Raw genomic sequence first — 22,512 nt, forward strand, 5'->3', positions numbered from 1 at the left:
AGCCATATCAAACTTTGAATTTTTCAACTTGATGCCAACCATTTGGTTATGCTACAAAACGAAAGTCAAGCGCATTGAAGCAACTACATTATCTTTATTTCTTGTGACATTTAAGGTTGCATTAGCTTGTGCTTTGGCATTTCTTGTGTTAAGTATACTACAAAAAAATCTTTTGGCCACTACTTGGCTCTTTGAAGAGTCTTTGTTTCAGTTGGGACCTCTTTTGTTTTTAAAAATTTCCATCAATGGCCCAAGCGCTGCTGAAAAAAGAAAAAAGAGAAACTTTCTCTATCAACAAGTTCCATATTAGTTGAAAAATATATTTAACCTTACACGCATTTTCTGTCACTAGAGATATTTAGGTTTCAGACTTGCGTAAATATATAAAAAACTACATTTCTGCGTGAACGGGTTTCAAACTTTTGCAGTGGTCAATAATACTTTGTTTAACAATATAATGTTTGTAGCTATATGGATTCAGAAAGGTGCTATGCCTATTTCCTTTCCATTTCTCTGCAAAAACCGATTTGCGCTTGGTTAAGGGCTATAAGTAAGCTGTAAAAGAACTAAACTAGAGTGTTTCTACAATGACATTCAGAGGGCGTTGTTTCGAGTAAATGTTTGGCTACTGTATTGTACTCACTGCGATTTAAAACTGTGTATCCTCTACTGCCTCTTTAATTGTGGCATCAGTCATGGTGAAGAGCGACACCGACTCCGTTTGAATCGCTTTGTGGCATTTCGACTTGTTTTTCTTGGAGTCTTTGCAATTCGCATTTCGTAAGACGACAGGTTCATCAACCCCTTGTTGATCTTCTCCAAGAGTGACGTCAACAGCCCCACTGTCTTTCACCGCAGAAAGGATGGTCGGCATTTCTGTTTCTCCTGTGTCAAGTTGGATTTTTTGTTCATCACTTTCAGCCAGAGCAAACATTTCTCCTTCAAAATCTTTGAGTGGGAGAAGGAAAGCCAAACAGCAAGAAAAAGACCAATGTGGATTTTTACGCCATTCCTTTAGGTAGCGATATAGGCTCACTCCATACTGGACTAAAAGCAAATGAACAATAAAAAATATCTAAGTAAACAGACGTCCTCATCTCTGAGACAAAATAACAAAAGTCAATTTCAAACACATCAAGCAACCGAATATCTTGCATGAAAATGAGCATACACGAGCACAAGGGCGAATACCCATTTTACAAATTTCGATTCCTTTTAATCTAAAGTTACTAGAAATTGGTAAATTTTGACACATTATCTCACCCCTACCAAGGAGGTTATGGATTTACTTAAGATTAGTGTAATGTTCAGGAAGGTTTTCTAATTGATTATTATGATGGTCTCTCACCCACAAGTAAGCCGATGACCAAAGTATTTGCTCCAAGCACCAATATCTTGAATAATACTTCGTCCATATACGAAGGCCTCGAGGCTGCTATGTTCTCTGCAGGAATTCTACTCACTGCTCCAACAGCCAAGTTGACAACTGTAACGGCAAGGGAAGCTGACATCAGTCTGTTGTCGAATTCGTCTTGAATTGGGCGGATCCAACAGAAAAGCATTCCATACATCCCGGCGATAACCAAAGCCAGGCCGATATAGGATCTGCTCTCTTGTCCCACAAGAATCAGACCAGATGTGAGGATCACTTTTCGGGACATCTCAACCAGTTCCCAATACCATGAGCGAGTTTTATAGTTTTCAAAGAGGAAACGCAATCCTGTGATCATTTCATTACTAGATCGATGACATTTTGTGGCTAATATCAATTTTCGTTGCTTCCAAAGGGCGATAAAGGAGGCTGCAGGTAGGGCAACGATGTAGGCAGTAGAAAAGTATGCTCCGATAAGTAAATAACGATACCTTGGCCCATGGCACTGTATGCTGTAGTCTGCTTTCAAATACTCATTGCACAACTCTTCCCTTTCATCTCGGCAAAGCTTCTGGCAGGCAAGTGGCAGGACACTGGCTGTCTTGGAAAATGTGCTGAGGTACGTCACGTACAGGAAGAAAAATAAATTCCTGTACACAAGCTCTTTTGTCTCTGAAATCTTTCTTGACTTTTCCTCGTCCTCCAGGCATGGCTTTTTTAAAATAATAACTTTATGCACTGCGTAAGCAATGCCAAAAAGGCCAATGACAGCGAAGTTTATTGCCATCATCGCAAACAAGCTTCCAAACGCATCCACATGTGATCCTGGAATAAGGCAGTGAAGAGGTGTGATCTGCAGAATGTTCAGTTGGAGTATTTCGGAATACTTCGCAATAACCTCCAGAGAGTCTGGCCATTTTATGTAAGAAAACGCTTCAACTAAACCATAAGTGACTTGATAAAAGCCAATTACGATCTTAAGTTTTGATAGAACTATGTCAATAAGAGAAAGTCCTTGAGTCTTCTTAATCTTTCTTTTGCTCATCCACACCAAAGCCGCCATGATTATCAATAGGACAACAGTAATGATCAACAGCTGCCCTACAATCCACCTCTTCGGCGGACATTGATTGCAAGTGTGCATTTTCTTATAGTACCTTGAACTACAAACGCCGCAGAGGGGACCTTCGTATCCATTTTCACATGGAGAATCCAAACCACCTTTGCAAGACTCTTCTCTGGGACACTTGTAAGGCTTTGGTATCGGATAAGGGTATTGTACCAGGTAGGCATCGGACGATGGCTGAGCTTCAAAAAGATTTTTAATAAAATCTCTGTAGCGATTCTTGTATGTCCCATTGCGCCATCTCCACCAGTAGCCAGGTTTTAAGGAAGCAGAGTCATTATTGCATTCCAGTCCACCGGTTCCACATTTGTGACATTTCTCGAACAAATGGGTTCGATAGAACCCTTTCAAGCATTTACAGGCACGGTGTCCAGCAAAGAAATCTGTTTCTGTCCCTGTTTAGGATAAATAAAGAACACTATGAATATATGAACATTCTCTAGACAGGTTACGCGTCACTGCAGATACCAATCCCGTCAATCCCGACAAGGACGGAGTGTAACTGAATGAAAACTGTGAGCCGGTCATTTTGGCATCACTTGTGTTCCCTGGCACCATGCTTGCTAAGCTTTATCCTGATTCGTAGAATTGTTCTAGTTATTTGGCAGCTAGGTGAGAGTGGAAATGGAGACCTTTCGTGACATTTGTGTGAAATGTTCTCGTTTTGCGTCATCAGGTAAGCTATTTTTCAACTCGGTTTACTTGAAAACTTAAATGTGTAATGGATAGTCAGTATGTGCGTGTTGGTCAAATAAAATGCCACGCTCATTTTGTGATAAAGATACGGTAATCATTATGAGGTATTGCTTCCTACTCACCCTCAGGACAAGCCTTGCAATCTTGTGGTAGTTTTCCTGGTGTTTTATCAAACGGGACAAAAGAGCCAGTTGGACATTTCTTGCAGCTTGTGCTCACATAGCCTAGGTCATCAGAGTAAAATCCCCCTGAAAAGCGAAAAACGTTAGGATGCATGCTTCAGTCGAAAAAGATTTAATGAAATGATTATAAAAATTGTTTTTAAAAAATGAGGGTCTTTGTTAAAAGAGAAATGGGAAAACGATTTAAACAATCAATAAATTAATCAATCAATCAGTGAACCAATCAATCAATCAATCAATCGGTCCGTCCGTCCGTCCGTCCGTCCGTCCGTCGGTGAGTGAGTGAGTGAGTGAGTAACAGTAACAGTAACAGTAAATCTTTATTGTGCCTTACACTCCAAAGGGAGGTATTGGTCTAGTTACAATAAAGGTGTTATAGCAACTATGCTAACAAATTACTTAATAACAAACAATAAAATTACAATGCAAACGTTTACGGTAATTATTGGACTATTAATTATACAACTATTTATTGATATAACTTTCAATTTAAAATTTCTTTTCTTTTTTGAAACATTAGGAAGATATATTTAGCTATGATTCTAGAGGTAGCATAATTATCTAGTTTAAGAAGGTACTTTATTTTTTCATGATCAGTTAAATCTACAAAGCGAGGATCAGTTTGTGACACGATTGAATGAAGCTCTTTTCTAATATCATTATACCCTTTGCAATACATTAAAAAATGCTGTTCGTCCTCTATGTGGTTTTCTTTACATACCAAGCACTTTCTTTCTTCAACTGGTATGCATGCTCCCGCATTTTCATATTTTCCAGTCTGTATGCGTAGGGAATGTACCCCTAATCTTAGTTTAGATAGTTTTATTCGATGCGCTGGATTTTTAACTGTAGTGAGATACTCTTCTAATTGGTAATCTTTTTTAACTTCTTTGTGAGTGAATTTTTCTCTAGAGCTAACTGACGCGCAATTTCGGACCTTTGACCAATTTTGGAAATAATTTTTTCTTAACCTATGTTTAATTTTAGAGCAAGAATTCGTTGAAAGTTGTGGGGCTGATGTGTCATTATCGGAGAGAATTCCTAATGCTTCATCATCATTTAATAAACTAACAGATTTAGTATGTTTTTTGGCGTAAAGAAATGCATCATTTAATATGGGATTGGTTATCTTATGTTCTAATCTTTGAAAATAGCATAAGATAGATGCTTTAATGTCTATTGCTAAAGGGTATCGACCTAGTTCTGCTCTACATGCTACGTTTTCTGCATACCATGGTACATTTAATGCTTGTTTGCAAAACCGGATGTGAACTTGTTCAATTGTACTTTTGTCAAAATGTGTTTTGTATGATAAAAGTTCGGGTCCCCATATTTCACAACCATACAAAGTATGGGTTTAACTAAAGCATCAAAAAGTTTATTTCGTATCACAATTGTTGATGAATCAATGTTGGATAGAAATCGTTTAATGATGGAAATAACTTTGGTAGCCTTTTTGCTAATTATTTCTCTTGCATAGGTGTAACGACTAGAAGATGTCATTTCTATGCCTAGATATGTTTGTTTGTCGACAATATTTAAAGTTTCATTGTCGTATTTAAAATCTTTTTTGTGTTTGTTCTGACCGTTACCACTAAATACAATGATGTTTGATTTTTTGGTGTTTACTTTTAGCTTCCATTCTTGAGCGTGCTTATGAATAACGTCAAGTGATTGTTGCAATCCTTCTGGAGAATCGCTTAGAAGGCATTCCAAACTAATTTCAACTTTTCCAAAATTGAGAAATTCCGCTGAAAATTACGTAATTGACGTTGTCTAAAGTTGTTTGTTTTAAATTTACGAATTGTTGTCGATTTTTTGTCGGAAAAAATATTACGTAAAAGTTAAATCGTTAGCCATGTTTAATTTCTGGCGAAAATAAATTGAAGTCCGCAGAGTTCTGTTGTTATCGTCAAAAGATAAAAGGCTTGCATTTAAAAGTAAAATTAAGTGATTGTTATACTGAATGCAGATTGTTGAGTCCGTTTTTCGGACATGAAATTTTAACTCAGATGGCTAATAATATTAAATACCGTCATACCATCCTTACAAGTTGAGTCCGATTTTCGGACTCAACTTTTTGTTCGACTGAGGCCCACACTGACCCGGTAAATTTGGAAACGATACCCACTTTGGAGAGCGTTTTTGAAACGTACCGTTTTCGATAGCCAGTGACCGTCCACACTGAAACGACGTTTCAGTATGGACGGTTGGCCTATCCGGGTTAAAAAAAGATGCGTTTTTAAATTTACACGGGTCAGTGTAGACGGTGCCTGAGATTCAAGATCATGTTGCATGAGTCATTTATTTTATTTTATTACTGAAATCAGTGCGCTTACCAGTATTTACTAATAATACTTCAGAATACTACTATATATATTAAGGAAAAGTGGATATCACAATGTTAAAATATGTAAGGAAGATTATTCCCCTGAGTTGTACCCTTTTTTGCTATGGCGAGAAAATTTATTTCCGTCTCTGTGTTGTGATGTGATGTACTTAAGCTACTACACGGACCGGTTTGGGGTTTTGCCAATACGAAAAGAGGATACTATACAGGATCAGCCTATAAAATACCTCACAAAAATTCTTAAAATCATAGCTTAGTTATTCTTGTATCGTCATGAGCAGGACATGAGTTTGGGGTCCTAGTGCAGAATGCATCATGAGTTTGGGGTCCTAGTGCAGAATGCATCGTTATTTATACCCTTAGCATACGTTCCATACTCGCTATTTCACTAATACTTAAAGTTGTAAGGCACTTGGATTAATATGAATAGCGATTCTCTTACAAAATCATGCACGTTTTCAAACACAATAAAAACAAAGTCTTCTTAGAAAATTTAAAACGTTATCGTATTGGTCCCTTAGACATCTATTCGTCTGAAACCGAAGCATTTCGTATTTCCTTCGTTTCCTCTGCAATTATGGACCGAACTTTGTTCAAATCCTCCATGTCGCCTACAATGCGGACACATGTCCTGCCTCTTTTAATAGCCGCTTTGAATGCCGTTGCTGTGTTTAGAGCTATAACAACATCTCCCTTTCCACTAAAATGAGAAACGAGCCTCTCAAAAGGCCTCTGCTGCCTTATCTCCAGGAACAGAACTGGAGTTGCAGACCACTACATTATCTTTAGATTGCCCCTCACTGAAATGAACAAGGGCCTTTGACAACCTTGATGAAATGGCCCAGTAACCAACAATCAAAGCTGAAATGCAATTCGTCAGCCGCAAGGGATCTGCAAAAAATAAAAAAAAATGTCAAAAACGTAGTTATATTGTAACTTGAAATCGTGTTTTTACCACCCACTGGTTTCATTTATTTAACTGATTGCGATTCTTTACAATATCAATCTATCAGGACAAAACAAAATAATTACACAAACAAGATATAAAATAAATACAATTAAATAATTAAGTACGATTAAATAATTTTACAGCTCGAATATTACACCTTTCAGTCTAAAATTTGGCATGAAGTATCTCTGTATGACTCTTTCGAGAGACGAGAAATGAGCAATTCTGTTTAACGTGCCCATACATTGCTCTGTAATTGCATATATATATAAATCATTCGCTACGCTTGAATATTAACGCTATATGCAGAGCAGAAATTTGGTGGACATTATCTCTGTATGACAAGCTGAAAATAGCGATATTTTGGGTTTTGCTTACTCATACCCGAGTTATTAAACATTTTTTTTAAAGCGCGTCCAAATATAATATTTAATTAATCAAAACAAAACACTCTGTACCGTTCAAAGTTACGATAGCTCAGTTGGGAGAGAGCACTTCTACAGAAGTCGTGTATGCCCCGGTCGTTGGTTTAAATCCGAACGGAAGCAATTATAATTTTTTCTTTTTTTGTAGATTTTTTTAAAAATCAGTACAGTTTATAAGAATATCGAGGCTGAAATTTGCCAATTGGTAAGAATATTTTAAGAATAGGTGATTTGTTTGTGGCTTTGTGGCTTTACGAGAGTTGTCACGTGACTTGTCACCAGTCGAGCTGGTCGTCTCTTTATCGCGATCTTAAGGCAATTGTTAGACAAGACACGACTGTCACGTTCTTTGAGAACGTATCTGTCTAATGAAGAGTTTTACCAAACGCGTTGATAACGGTTTTACAGATCTAGTAGTGAGTAAGTAAGGTAGTTAATGACATATGCTGTGTTTACACTTGAGCGTTTTACCGAGGTATTGGAGTTGACTTATCAAGGTAAATAATTTGCGTGTGTAAACGCCAACTGATACCATGGTAAACGCCTAGTTAACCAAGGTAAAAGTTCGATTAACCCTGTGATCAGGCATGGTTTAGGTCGGTAACCAAGGTCGAGATGACAGATATATCCGCTTGCGGTCGCATAGTATTTCACATTCCCTGGTGTCCAGATTGCGTCAGTCTCATTTGCGACTTCGTTTCATCGTTTGTTTTTGATGTACTAGCCTGCGAATACAGCCGCCTCTCATTCGCGTCCCGCAACGAAAACGAAACGTGTTTCGCTCTTCGTTGTGGGACGCGAATGAGAGGCGGCTGTATTCGCAGGCTATTGATGTACCTATCAACCTGGTGTCCTTCTTTGCCAAATCCGGATCAGCCACTCAGACAATGTAATGGAAACGTATGTCTAGATGTTCTGAATTTTTCTTTCTTATTTTCTACCTATACATTCTGAGTTTTTCTGCAAAAAGGTTCAAACCAGAATTGGTTTCTCGGCCATGACCTCGCACGTCCAGCGCGCCTTGTCTTTCAAAGAGAATTACTTTCACCTCGACTTCTTGAGGTGCTGCAAAATTAAGAGCCGCTAAAATATTGAGACCTAAATAAAACGCGAGGACTACAAGAGCCACGGCTTTTCTCTTTCTTTGGCCGCCAATTTGATTTGATCGTTATCGTGGTTGATGACAGATTTACCTCGGTTATTTAAGCCGGTATAAACACTGTACAAATGTACCAAGGTTTAGTCAGTAAACGTTTACCACAGTAAATGCTTAAGTGTAAACACAGCATTAAGAAGATAGCTTTCTTACAGGAAATATTTCGAAGTCAGACTTGTGCCATCTTTCCGATATCTCTGGAATTCACCTCGAAGTCTTATATCAAGTATTTTTTTTGTTTGCGTTATTACTGGCGTGAATCTGTTACCATCTCACGGAGTTATACACTGGCTACAAGTTTTTTACCCGATTATTTTATTTGGTGCAGTACATTTGTCCCATGTTGCGATTACATTTTTTCCCTCAATAAACTGCCCACAACCAAAATTTTAATCTCTTAGGGCCTGTTTACATGGAGGTGGGGGACCCCAGGTAGGTGAGGTAACCCGCCTAGGTGGGGTAACCCGCCTGTCCATATAAACTCTCATTTTTTCTCGATCGCGTTTACATGATAGGTGGGGTAACCCGCCTACCCGGGTTGCCCGGTCTGCTGTGCCGGGTAACCCGCCTACCCGGGGTCGCTTTTTGCCATGTAAACGTTTCAAGGTGGGGTAACCCGGCTACCCGGGGTCGACTCATGGTTAATCTGAAAGTGCGGCAAATGCAAACTACACAACATATGGTTGCCTTCGGCTTCAGTTACAGCTACAAACCCGGCGAACTTTTCCTATAGCTTCATCTGCCCGATGTCGAACAACAGTGCGAAAGATGCTTTAAGGATTTAAAATATAAAAGCGAAAGTGAAGCATCAAGCGTAAGCCCGATCGAGTCTCACGCTTTGACTATAAACAACAATGACTTCGACAACTGCTTCGACTAGTTATACTTTGCCTAATCAACTAGTAATCAGTCGAAAGCAAAAGATGAGAGAAATACAACCGGTAAATATTCAAGATTGAACAAAACGAAATGCGATATGCGACTTCAATGAAATGTATTTGTTTATGTTAAAAGGTCACCCCGGGACCCCGGGGTGATAAGATTGCATGTAAACGCGAGCTAATTTTCGACTACGGCTGGGCGGGTTACCTCACCTACCCGGGGTCCCCCACCTCCATGTAAACAGGCCCTTACTGCTAGGTAGCGTGAAGAGCGTTATCAGTTTATTATGGTGTATTGCAAACAATAACAATGCAGTAATTGATTTGTTCATTCATGACAATAACTAGTTTCCGATTTAATGGCTAATTTCGTAAGCCCCCACATGTCCGCACCGCGGACCGGTAATTAACTCCCTCTTACTGTGACAGCGAGAGATATAGTTATCTTTTCTGATCTGTTCTCCCCTGGCATGCACGCAATTCAGGGATTTAAGGCCATAAAGTGGGAATCGTCTGTCGTTGCTCATTTGAAAGGCATATTCAGAAATACTGGAATCGAAATGAACATGTATACACTGATCCCCCAATAAATTAACCTTAAATTAATTTTTTCTAGGTAGTGACCTTAGGTTTCACCTCAACCAGTGTGCTTTCTTTCGCTTGTTAATTGGTTTTGTTAAATGGCATTCCAATTGTAGCGTAACATAAGCACATGAATGTTTCACTTGAACTTTTAACAAATCTACAGAAAGTCACAAACGCAATCTCCTTTGTATTTCTTTTTTTTGAAAATATCAGGTCATGGAAATAACATTAAGAGAAATTTATCTTTTCCGGTCCCCCCCCCCCCCCCCAGCACGCACGCAATTCAGGGCTTTTAAATTGTCTGTCGTTGGTCATTCAAAAGTTAATTTCAAAGTCATGGAATCAAGACGAGCATGCATTCGCTGAAATCCCAATAAATTAACCTTATGTTCACCTTTTTTTCTAGGGAGTATAAACCTCCCGTTCTATTCTCGCTAGCATGCTTTCACTCCCTTTTTATTGTGATGTGCTAATTGTAACGCCATCTCACTTGAACTTTGATCATAGCACAGAAAGTCTTTTTTCTATTTTTAACAACTAAATACATAGATAAAAAGTTAAAACATATCTTCCTCATTGTAGAATGCTGATAATGTATAATAATCCTGATCAGTTGCATGCTACTGTTCTTCCCTGGAAGACACTGGGAGGACCCTGTACCCTTTCGACGTATTACAGTTGAAACTTAAGCCTGATTTAACGTCCTCCCTTTTCGCGCCTAAAAAAACACTTGGCGCGATTTATCCTGCTAACGGTTGACAAACGTTCCACATAACTGTTAGCATGACATATACCTTAGGAAATGTTGAACTAGCAGTCAATCGGAACTTGAGTTTTTCTTTCACGTACCTACTGTATGTGAAATATTGAAGCAGCTACTTTAAGTTGAACAGAGGACACTAAGACGTTAAGTATTCCGTAAATAAAGTACGCGTGACTGAAATGTAGATTAAAAAAATCATACCTTCACGGCTGGAACTGATGCTTTGTCTCCTTTGTGTGTGAAGATGGAGACTTTTTCTACGGCAGGATACGTCTTTCCATAGTGGCAGAAACGCTCTTTTTTCTTGAAAATGAAAGCTTCCCCATGTTCGACCTTTATTGACCACAAATGTTCTGACTTTGACGCACTCTTACTTTGCATGACTTTTGGTGTCGTCTTCTTGGAAGGTGAAGATTGCTTTCGTCGCGACGTCATACTTCTTGTTGGAGTTGGATTTGAAATCTCTATCCGTGTTTTCTTTAAAGAAACGACTTTAGCACTCTAATTTATATGCACCGTACATGTCCTGCATGCACGAAGCTGCTAGAAAGAAAACAGTCATCGCACGCTATCATACAAATCAATCGTAGAATAGTTTTAGTATCTTATTTCCTGTTCACGCAGTACTTCAAGGTCACGCTCACACTAGATCACTTTAGAAGTTTAAATATTCGTTTTTTGTTTCTGTTGAACTTTTGAGGCAAGCGGAACGGCTGTACACAGGCTATATTCAGCCTTGCATTTTAAACTTTAGGTTTCTATTTTTTTCGGGGCCAGTTCATAATTGCGTGCCCCAGAGGTGTTTTCGTGTTTCAGCGGGGCGTACGTTTCTTGTTTGCAAAACGCGAGACATGCGATAAATGTCTTTACCAATCATTTCATGATTTGCTGTGTTTGCGTACGGCGTATGTGTCACTGAGTCATACGATAGGTGATAGCACGAATCATTGAGTGACAATCATTTAATGATTTGTCGTTTTTGCGTGCGGCGTATGTTTCAGTCATGCGATAATGATAGTTCACGAATCACTGAGTGACAATCATTCCATTTCAAGGCCCACCCAAAAAACGAACTTTCAAAATGCCCGCGCTTGGTAACTTCATGCATTCAGACAGTACAAACTCCTTAGCCAGCGCCTACAGTAAGCCAAAAATGGAAGACGGACAAGTAGGTCAACCCTGCAGTTTAATTGGTTTCTCGAGCGATGAAGAAAACACTTCAAGTGTTCGGAGCGAATCGACTCCATCGAAGTCCAGCGTCGAGGGAACTCCTTTGTAAAGAAGTGGCGGTGTAACCATGATCGACTTTACAGATGACAGTTTGGACTCCTTTCCATCTCCAGTGAAGAGTGTAAGGACAGAAAATCGTGATGTTTTCAAAAATCTTGAGTTCGAGTCCGAACATCGCCCGAATATAACTCTTATTGACTTGGAGTCAGACGAAGAGGCAGAGGAAACAAACCCAACCCCGACATCAGACAGCTCAACTGATGACGAAGAGCCTGAGGAATCTTTGCAAGAAATATCGAGCACTACGGGTAAGTTTGTCCAGATTTATTTTCATTGCGTTGTTGTAGCCATCATTATAGTGGGTTGATAAATACTTTTTCATTCGTATAGTCTGTATGTCTGGCAACCGGAAACCGAAAAATGTTTGATAGATACTCAGCGATATAAAGACAATTTTGAGTTTTCCGATCTTTAGCGCGTTCTCGGGCAGTCTCGAATAGACTTTAATTATACCGCTTACATAATGGTGATTTTGTGGCCTCTTTGTCATTATGGTTGTATGACCATATTGTCTTATCCGACCTCAAGCTACTTAGAGTAACATCACGAAGTAGACGCTGTGGCTATATGCCCGGCAGCCGGGCACGGTCTTAAATAGACTAAATGCCCGGCAGTCAAAAAATTGCACAGAATTTCCACTGAAAGGTTCTTTTAAACTTCGTGAGAGTATTAGATGTGTTTTTAGAAATGTCGAGCGATTCCAAAAACCATGTTGGTTTTCTAGTTGATGAAATATCTGAACTTGGGCATACAATAAAATCGCTGTGTTCTCGACACTTAGAAAATTTTCGGCTCAGCCCGGCATTCATAAAAACTCACCAAATTTTCGCAGAAAGCCCCATTCGAACCTAATGAGAGCATTCGATGTTTGTTTAGAAATGCCAAGCGATTCTAAAAATTATTTTGGTTTTGTAGTGGACGAATTTTCCGAGCTTGCACATACCATAAAACCGCTTGTTTCTTCACACTTGGAAGATCTGTGATCAGACTGCTGGGCACGGTCTCAAATGCTCTAAATGCCCGGCAGTCAGAAATACTTACTAAATTTCCGCAGAAAGCTTCCGCTGAATTGCCGGGCTGAGCCGAAAATTTTCTAAGTGTCGAGAACACAGCGATTTTATGGTATGCCCAAGTTCAGATATTTCATCAACTAGAAAACCAACATGGTTTTTGGAATCGCTCGACATTTCTAAAAACACATCTAATACTCTCACGAAGTTTAAAAGAAATTTTCAGTGGAAATTCTATAAAATGTTTTGACTGCCGGGCATTTAGCCTATTTAAGACCACCGTGCCCGGCTGCCGGGCATATAATCTGTCAAGCTGTTTGCTGACTTTCGTTCAGGGAGCTATCTTTATACTCCTGTCAATCATTTTTTTAATTTTTTACCAAATATTTTATTGATATTATAACTATATTGATGTTGAAAATGCAAGCCTTTCTTTCCGGTGAAAGACTGATTCCGTCAACTTTATAGGGAAATATCCGTGCTTTTCATGCGAGACCCATGCGACCGTCGCTCAATTCGGGCCTTTCTCAGCGAAAATTGCTGTTTCTATTTCAATCAGTTTTCGTGATTTTTTCCCAAGTACTTTATTGATATTTTTACTATATTTATATTATTGGTGAAAGGGCGAGCCTTTCTCTCCGGTGAAAGACAGGTTCCGTGAAATTATGGAGATATCTGTGCTCGTCACGCAATTGCTCTCTTTTCTTTCTTATTTCAGCGTAAACTTACAGTAAAAAGCTTCCTCATTAATTGCATTGCTAAGCTAAAGCGTATGATCTCAATTTTCTGCAGATAAAACTTCTGAAGCAACCGTAACAGATTTCAGTGGAAAAACAGTCTTCCTAGATGGTCGAATACCGATTGAAGATTCCAAAGGTCTCGTGTCTTAAATAAAGAAAAGAGGAGCACGCCTGGAAACATTTCTAAGCAAACGGATTGACATAGTTGTGATGGCCGATGCAAAAATGAAGAAAGCAAAAAAAGGAGCGTTTAAAGTGTCAAAACTGTCGTTTCGAGGCGCACGCATGTGTTCAGAAGCTAAGAAACAAGTTAAAGCAAAACCACTTGATTTAGTTAAATTTGCGCAAAAGTGGAAAATAGCCCTTTTAACAGCGAGTGAGTTTAAAAGAGCAGAATATTCGATGAAATCAGCCCATGAAAGATCTCCTGTTTATACCAGAAGTGTTCCGAAAGGCAACTTGAAGAAATTGCACCCACATTTTGTTAAAGTGGAGGATCGGTCGCGCAAATACAGACCAGAAGTAGTAAAGTTTGATGTGTTTCCATATATTGATTTCGACTCTCCAATAGGTAGTTGCCCATTTAAAGTGAAACTGAAGGATACAAGTGTAGGTCAATCACCTAAGGAAAAGCCCCGAGGCTTTTTTGAATGTTGTCAAGTGAGTTACAATGATTTAAATAAACACTTGAATGGTGAACAACATCAGGAATTTGCCAGGAATTCGCAAAACTATGCAGGAGTGGACAAATTGATTAAGAGATTTGAAGACCTTAAAGGACAAGGTCCAAGCTTTCGACTAAAAAAAGGCGATTTATAATTCTATTAAAAAAAATCCTTTCAATAATGTAATATATACCTTATTTTATAAGTGGCCGCTCTGCAATTTTTTTTGGACAATGATACCGCATTAACCATCACTGCATGTTTGTGGGAAATTGCTAACTCACCCCATTTTTATGTTGTTTATTTTTATTAAATTGCAATTTCAAAGAATGCACGTAATAACACACGACCTTTCTTGATTTGCAGTTCATTTCTTTTAAGTTACTGACATTTCAAGATTTGCAAAACATGAAAGCGAGGCTGGTTAAGATTGCTGGTGATTTCACTTATTTACAAGTATCAAAATTTCATGAGGCATGACGTTCCAGCCGTTTTACCACTCGAAAATAAAATTCATATCTTCGCACCGCCGTGTAATATCCTCTATAGATCAGTGAAATAAAAGCTCCTTAGATTTCTTGATCCACTTCATACAACAAAAAGCTAACGGTAGCTTAAATGTGAACTTCAGCATGTTAACCACACTAGCTTTGTTCAACCGAGTTCCCATTCCGGTTAGACTTTTAATTAAACATGCTGTTACCTACTGCATTGATAAGGAGAATTTTATGAAACCAGCCTAGACTACTTTTAGGAAGGACCCATGCAAAAATATCGAAGAAAAAAATCAAGTATGTTTGATTGATTCGTTTTGTAACTGAGCCGGTACACTCCTTATATCAATAAAAACATTAATAGATTTGCAATGTGTTTTTTTGATCAGATTATAATATCTGATATGGATTCATTAATTAATTTGCCTGTGGTACTGATAACAAAGTTGTTCATTTATTTATTTATTTTTAGATCACAACTGGGCCCCTTCGAAGAGTAGTAAATAACGCTGTACAACAGGTAGATGACCACACTGCCAACTTGGAAATCGGCTCACTTATAGCTGTCAATCTTCTGGACTGGGACCAAACTCCGGTTATTGGGAAGGTAACGGCTGTAGACGAAACCAGTGTTACTATACACTATTGGAAAGGGACATATGAAACAAGTTGGAAGCCAGATTTTTATAGACGAGGTGTGCCCTGGACTCAAGACCTTCGCAAAGAAGCAATACTGTTGTCAAATTTCACCTTGAAACGTGACAAACACCTCCGCCCAGAGACTTCGGCCTATTTAAAAGACGTCTATAACAGAATTGACGCTGAAAAGAATAACTCGTTATCAAACAGAACAAATACTTACAATGTACTTTGATGTAGTTACCTTCAAGCGTAGTGTTCGTTGTATACTTAGAATTATGTTATGCCGCTTTTACTCGTTTTTTGTTGATCGAAACAACATTGAAAACACCATTTTTTATGTTTATCAATGCGGATTTCAGTCAAAATGATAAACATTTGTAGTCATTTTTATAAGTAAGCTAGCTAGAATATCAGGCGATATTCTGGACACGTTTGCTGGAATATTTCTAAATATCATTATTTTTTAATGAAAAACATTTATATTAATTAAGGCATGACTATTAAGGCAAATAAGGATGTTTGGTCCGAAAATCGGAACCAAACGCACAATCTATCCAAAAGGATTGAAGAGTGAAGCTTCACTTAAAAAATACCTTTTCGAATGAACTGACCTAAAATGTTGCGTCCGAAAATCGGACTCAAAAGTACACAAGAAGCCGACAGGACTGAGAATTTTACGCTTTAAAATAAATAAATCTAGAATGTTGAGTCAGAAAATCGGACTCAAAAAGTATAATGATTAAAAAATGATACTGTATGTTGGTTTCAGCGAACAGAAAATTCCCCTATTGTAAAATATATACAAACAAGCCTTTCGTCGCGGAATAAAACGCTGATCTGCATTATATAGTGTTTCTGTAGTGTTCTTTTAAAATGTTAAGCAATTGTCTGCTTTTTTCGCCCTCTTATTAACCATACAAAAGATTGACAAAACGTTGTCCGCACAAAAACATAATCAGTCAAAAGCCCTAAAAAGTTCCCTTTTCCCCAAAAATATAAAAAAGGACACGGTGATTTCAGACCACGAGTTCTATTTTGTTTGTAAATGCTTTGTATCCTAAAATTTGTCGGAAAATTTGTTCCCGAATAAGAGTATTGGCCAGTTATTAGCGGAATTTTTAATTTAGAAAAGGTGAAATTAGTTTGGAATGCCTTTTAGTGAGTGAGTCAGTCAGTCATTCAGTCAGTCAGTCAGTCAGTCAGTCAGTCAGTCATTCAGTCAGTCAGTCAGTCAACCACAGCCAGCCAACCAACCAGGCAGAATTGTTCGCGTTCATTTTGCTAGCCATGTTGGGTATCATTCACGCTGGCTGTTGTAGCCCTTTAAGTCTCTGATTTAAGATACCTGGAAGGCATTCTGTGCATCCTTCAGCTCCTCGCGAGGAGGAATTGGAAAAGGTTCCAAGCGGGCATGGCAAGAATGTAACGTAATCCGTCTGATTATCTGGTATTTGTCTGAATCCCATGGCGACGAGAGCAGGATTGACGAATTGTCTGATAGACTCATCAGGGTCCTTTATTTTGATAGCTTCTGTTTTAGAATCGGTAGGATTCCTAGAAGAAAGCAATTCTCTTTGTTTATACAATAAAGTAAATATAAACAATAAAGTGAATTACTGTTTATTTTTGTGTTAGGAATAGCTTAAAGGTTTTTTTGATGACTCTAATATTTTTTTCGTGCAATATACACCGTGTAAACGCTTTCGTTCCTTTACGTAAGAAAAGAAGATCGGAATGTAAAATGACGACCACTACAGATCACACCTACCAAAAGACTACTGTTAGCCTATAAACCATTGAAACGAGTTTTAGTACTTTCTTTTATCATTTTGTTAATTATATATATACTTGCTTGAGTTTTCAGTATGAAAATAAAAATCAATTAGGGAGCTTGGCGTATATCAAGATCGGTCCTTTTTGACTTGGACTTTTTAGAAACCCTCACTTTTAAAGAATGAAAAAAGAAAACAATGCATTTGTATACACATGTCTTGCAAGATCTTAGTGACTACGGATCCTTTTTTTTGCGCAGGGATCTAGTTGTACATTCTGTGCCAAATTATCTTCATAAGGTTGAGAGCTAAAGGATACCTCATATTTTCTTCGACTTTTAATATTATATTTCATATCGAGAACCGTCTCCTAGAAGAAAGAAGTTTGTCTCTTTCCTCCTCTCCTCTATTTCAGAAAGGAAAGAACCGTTTTGCTTGAAGTCTTTCCAACATGTACCACAAAGTTATACAAAGACAATGGTCCTAGGTGTACTAATAAACTGACAGATATATTGTACAGTCCTGGCCAAGAAAGTGATACTTCAATGTCACAATCGTTCTATTTTCAATTATCCTGAAAAACGTTCAAAAACAGCTTTCAATTAGCATAATCATCTTTGTCCAATATTTCTTTTCCTGAAACTGGAGCAATATTTATTACGAGGGAAGAAAGTTTTGTACTGTGTAGCCTCGTCCCTGGGATATGTTTATGCACTTTTCATGTTTAGCCCGGGATTTAACCACCAAAGTTTAATACAGAAAAGATACGCCCGTGCTCCAAACCCTTACCCTTGAATATATCCATAGAAATTGGTAACCTTTTTCAAATAACTACAGTAGAAATATAACATCCCTTTTCATAATTTTGAAAAAAAAAATTTCCTCTAAATACTTAGATAAATAGGCCGAGGTATTCGTTTGTTTGAGATACTTGAAATGCTTTTTAAGATACTTGAGATTGTACCCTACCCTCTCCTGAACTTCAACTCGTTTTTTAATACCTCCAGCTTAAAAAATGTACACCTTTTGGGCGGAGCCTTCCCGTATGGGGAGTTCCCCACCGGCATAAAGCAACTACTATGGGATGCTAGCCCAGCGCAGATTGTCCCCGGCATTTTTCAGGTTGTCTTAGGTAGAGGGAGGCACTGTGAAACCAAATCTCTTGCCTATAAACGGTTAATTATTGTAAGTCGGTATTCAAATGAATGAGGTACGTCACATTTGGCCATGTACACCATGGAGACCAGCGAAGGACTCAAGGCTCAACTTCTTCAGCTTCGTCCGCAGCAAATATCTGTCATGGTCAAAAATATAAACGTTTATCAAACCCTTGTGACTATTTCTCAGAAGGAAAAGAATGAAAATAACATGTTGGTAAGAGCAAGTCAAGGGTTAACGCACGGAAAATATTGGGGCCAAACGCTTTATTTCAATTTATTATATTCTCCATCCCAAATGCCGAGAAAAAACTTGCTAGAAACAAGCAGAATGTTTAGAAATTTGAAACATTAGAGTCTTGAATACCCAATAGTCTTTTAAGGTCTTTGTCTCAACGGTTCGAAGAGTCGAATCTTTGGCATTCAGATGTTGATAAACCTTTATTAGCGTTTTGCTTAATTAATATAAAGTATACTAAAATATGCTGATTATTAAATGTTAATAACAAATAAATCTTTTATGAAGTTTTGAATTCCGTGTCTTGAGGTCTGTATAAAAGCAAACCGCGCTTTAAACATGCATGCAGGTTTTACACGTCTGTATTTATTTAGTTTTACTTACACACTTAAACTTGAACTCCCAAATGCTTCAGGTTCGATTGTTCTTATTGGGTTGTCTGATAACATTCTTCAAATATAATAACATAAAAGAAGAAGAAGAAAAAGAAGAAGACGACTTACTCTTATCATCTTCTATTTTTAATATTCACTTTTTAACCATTTTTATCATATTTGTTATTTATTTTATGCAGGGCCCCACTGAAAACCACCTTTTTGTGACGTGGGCTCCCTGCTAAAATATCTTTATTATTATTTATTATTAAAACTGTTAAAATTACAATATGCATTTGGAAAATAATAAGGTTGTTTTATATCTTTCAATCTTTTTTTCAGCTGTGTTATCTACATTCTCTAACCTTTTTTCTTAGTTCCTTGCCCCCTGGTGGGGGATAGGACCGGTCTCTAACCTTTAGCTGTAGATATTTTAACAAGCCTCATAAGGAGGGCTTTCAAATTGTAAGCTGGTTGGGAGCCCAAAAATTGAATGTGGGAAATAATAAGTGGGCTGATGAAGCATCACGTACAATAACAGGCTTTCGATTTTTAATCTGAATTGTTTCGACGTTAAAAGTTGAACCGATACTTGCTTCCAAATATCTATCCTTTGTGAGTTACATAACAAATAAGCTACCTTATGATGAATTTATGTTGCAACGGCTTCGATGTGAAAAGTCCCTAAAAAGGGCCTTAAAATGCCTATTTTGCAGTAAAATAGTTAACAAGTGTTGTTTTCCTTGTTCATAACAATTTGTTTATTGCTCTATGAGACCAAGTAATACGGGCTTCCTTTTTTCAGCTTGTTTTGCAGTATTGTTGCATTCAAAGTTGTGAAGTATTGTTGCGCTCATTACTTTCCGTATTGCAAGTTGTGGCAACATGTTGCACAAAGTTGAACTCGTGTTTACTTTGGGCAACATGTTGCCGCAACTTGAAACACGGGAGGTAATATGCGCAACAACGCTTTACAACTCACAATGAAACAATGTTGCGAGACAAGTTGAAAGTAAAACATGCTTGTATTACTGGGGCTATACTCACATTATCTTGAGTTTGTGCAGAGTAAAAAATGCTCGAAATGGAATGCTTTTCAATTGGTTGGCGCTGAGAAATCTAAACGTAGAATAAAAAAATATTCAACATGCATGGTTAATAATCCAAACAATCTTGTTGCAATACTTTGATACTATGTGAAACAGATCCTTGAAGTCATGCAACAACATTACATATATTTCTGCTATAACAAACAAACATTACACATATCCCGTTACCGATACGTACAGATGTGAAAGTTTAGTGGGTCTTGCAAACGTTTCGTTTGAGATACCAGCAATCAAGTTATTCTGGAGAAGTCTAAGAATCAATGCATAAGATTCACACTTTTCAGATGAACCAAATACAGTCGAAGCTCTCTTAACGGACACTCTCGTAAGTGGACAGCTCTACTTACGGCCGCCTTGTTTGAAACCCCGTTTTAACTCCCATACAAACTATGTATTTTTACATTCTCGTAAGCGGACATTCCCGTAAGCGGCCGCGGACACTTTCAGAGATTACGACTTAGACTTTTTCTTTGTTTTTAAGCTCCCGCAAGCGGACATCCCAAAGAAAATCCTATTAACAACCTTTGTATCTTGTTTTTATCAATCAACTTCACAATGATTTTACAGTAATTACAGTACTGTATTTCAGTGTTTGTTTTGTCGTCATCCGTTCACGTCCGGTTAAATTTCGAAACACAAATATACATTGCAATACTGTTCAGTTATCGTCATTATATCGTAGGGTTGTACAGTATAGGGCGCAATAAAACAAAAATGTCATTTAATAGAGCGGTTTTTTTGTATTTCCAATACGGGTACTGTATTTAGCTCCCGAAATCGGCCATCCATTCCCTACACCTCTAGTGGCCGCTTACGAGAACCATTCTCATAAGCGGCCAGCTCCATGCAGTTACGGACACTTTTTTCGTGTCCCGACGGTGTCCGCTTACGAGAGCTTCGACCGTATCAAATACTAATATCCAAGCTTTATATTGAGTTTTTTGTTATTCAGCAACAGAAATTGCCTTTCAATAACCCTTGTCCCCATGTCAATCCGCGCTATGCAAGTAAGTGTAGAAGTCCTGGAACCGAGCGCAATAGCGCGAGGCGTACCAAGGCAAACTCTCCCGACGAGCTTGGCGGGTGATGTCACATCCACACTCGCTGGGGACAGGCCGGGACGAGATTGCATTTAATTATCGTGGGAGTCACCAAAACGGAAATAGTTCGCTAAAATTAATTCTTTTGGACGACAATTTCCCGGGAGAAAACTGATAAGATTGGAAACAGTTACAGATCGAAGCTAATCAAAAGGTTCCCTTTGTGTACATGGAGAATCATTACGTACTTTGTGTTTCGTTTCCTTTCCTATTAAGAATTCAAAACAATACATCTTTTGACTTTGGGTAAACTGCCTGGCTTATCCGGGAATAACCCACTCTCTTTTGGAATCTACTATACTTTAAACAGGACGACTGCTGTGAGCATTTTTTAATGCCATAGAGACCTTCCCGGTTAACCAATTACCGTCCAGGGAACGCACAAAAGGCGCTTTTGAGAATCCAATTTGAACAATTTCCGGGGGAAGCATGCCCCTGGACCCCCCTAGAAGCTCGTGTCCCCGGCACTTATGTTTTCGCCTATCCGCTCACATCCTTTTGTTAAACATTTTAATACTGTGTTTTAAAATGTTATCCAAAATCCTGACTCTGTCAGCTCATACAAAAAATTTTACTTGTAGCAAAACACAACGTGGATGTCGACGTGACAATCTGTTACGTACCCTGGGCGTAACATAGTGAGTGTGACCCCTCTTTGAAAAATCCTAGCTACGACCCTGGAATCTTCCCGGTCAGTGTTTGGGACGTCGTTGGTTTGATTCACGTCGGGGACTCAGATATTTTTTCTTTGTTTCACACTCGTGAGCATTAAATATTTCTCGTCTCTTAACTGAGCTTAATATTAACCATACCATACTTACAGATATACTAATTCTTTCATACAGCAGAATATCTCCTTTGGTAAAGTTGTAATTTTGTTGTAAGAAAGTTGTCTGTAACGAAATAGGTATTTTAAATAGGTATTTAAAGTAGTAAACAGAGATTGTTAATATGAAAATAAAAATACAAAATTTATTACGTTTTCCTGATAACAGTATGAGTTTAAAGGAATAATGGTCATTCACTAGCACTTTAGTCGATCAATTAATTCATCACTGTCAAGACTGATGTCACAAGTACTACATAGCTACTTGAACAGCTAACGAGATAGCGGTCTTGGAGAAGTTGCAGCCTGTTTACATTAATAAGTAAATAGTAAATAAGTTAGCAAGCTACTGAGCCAGCCAGCTAGACAGACAGACAGGAAGACAGGCAGACAGACAGACCGGAAGACAGCCAGCCAGCCAGACAGACAGACAGACAGGAAGACAGCCAGACAGACAGACAGACAGACAGGAAGACAGACAGACAGACAGGAAGACAGACACGAAGACAGGCAGACAGACAGACAGACAGACAGCCAGACAAACAGACAGACAGACAGGAAGACAGACAGACAGACAGACAGACAGACAGACAGACAGACAGGAAGACAG

At 38.3% G+C, this 22,512-nt stretch overlaps 1 protein-coding gene and 1 long non-coding RNA gene across 2 annotated transcripts; one reads left to right on the forward strand and one right to left on the reverse strand.

Annotated features, from left to right (window-relative positions):
• Window positions 1-649: 649 nt before the first annotated feature.
• LOC144650491 (uncharacterized) lies at window positions 650-18,367 on the reverse strand. Its single transcript, XM_078510173.1, has 6 exons — window positions 18,318-18,367; window positions 17,604-17,672; window positions 16,672-16,880; window positions 3,317-3,442; window positions 1,349-2,893; window positions 650-1,047 (listed from the first exon to the last, which is right to left on the reverse strand). Coding segments are annotated over exons 1-6 (2,349 nt in total). The 5' UTR covers window positions 18,320-18,367.
• LOC144648827 (uncharacterized) lies at window positions 11,533-15,861 on the forward strand. The gene is made up of 2 exons (XR_013569778.1): window positions 11,533-12,023; window positions 15,157-15,861. It is a non-coding gene; the product is annotated as an uncharacterized LOC144648827 (long non-coding RNA).
• Window positions 18,368-22,512: the final 4,145 nt, after the last annotated feature.

Source organism: Oculina patagonica, chromosome 4 (assembly GCF_052425735.1).
Source record: "Oculina patagonica isolate OP01 chromosome 4, crgOcupat, whole genome shotgun sequence".
Lineage (NCBI taxonomy): Eukaryota > Metazoa > Cnidaria > Anthozoa > Scleractinia > Oculinidae > Oculina > Oculina patagonica.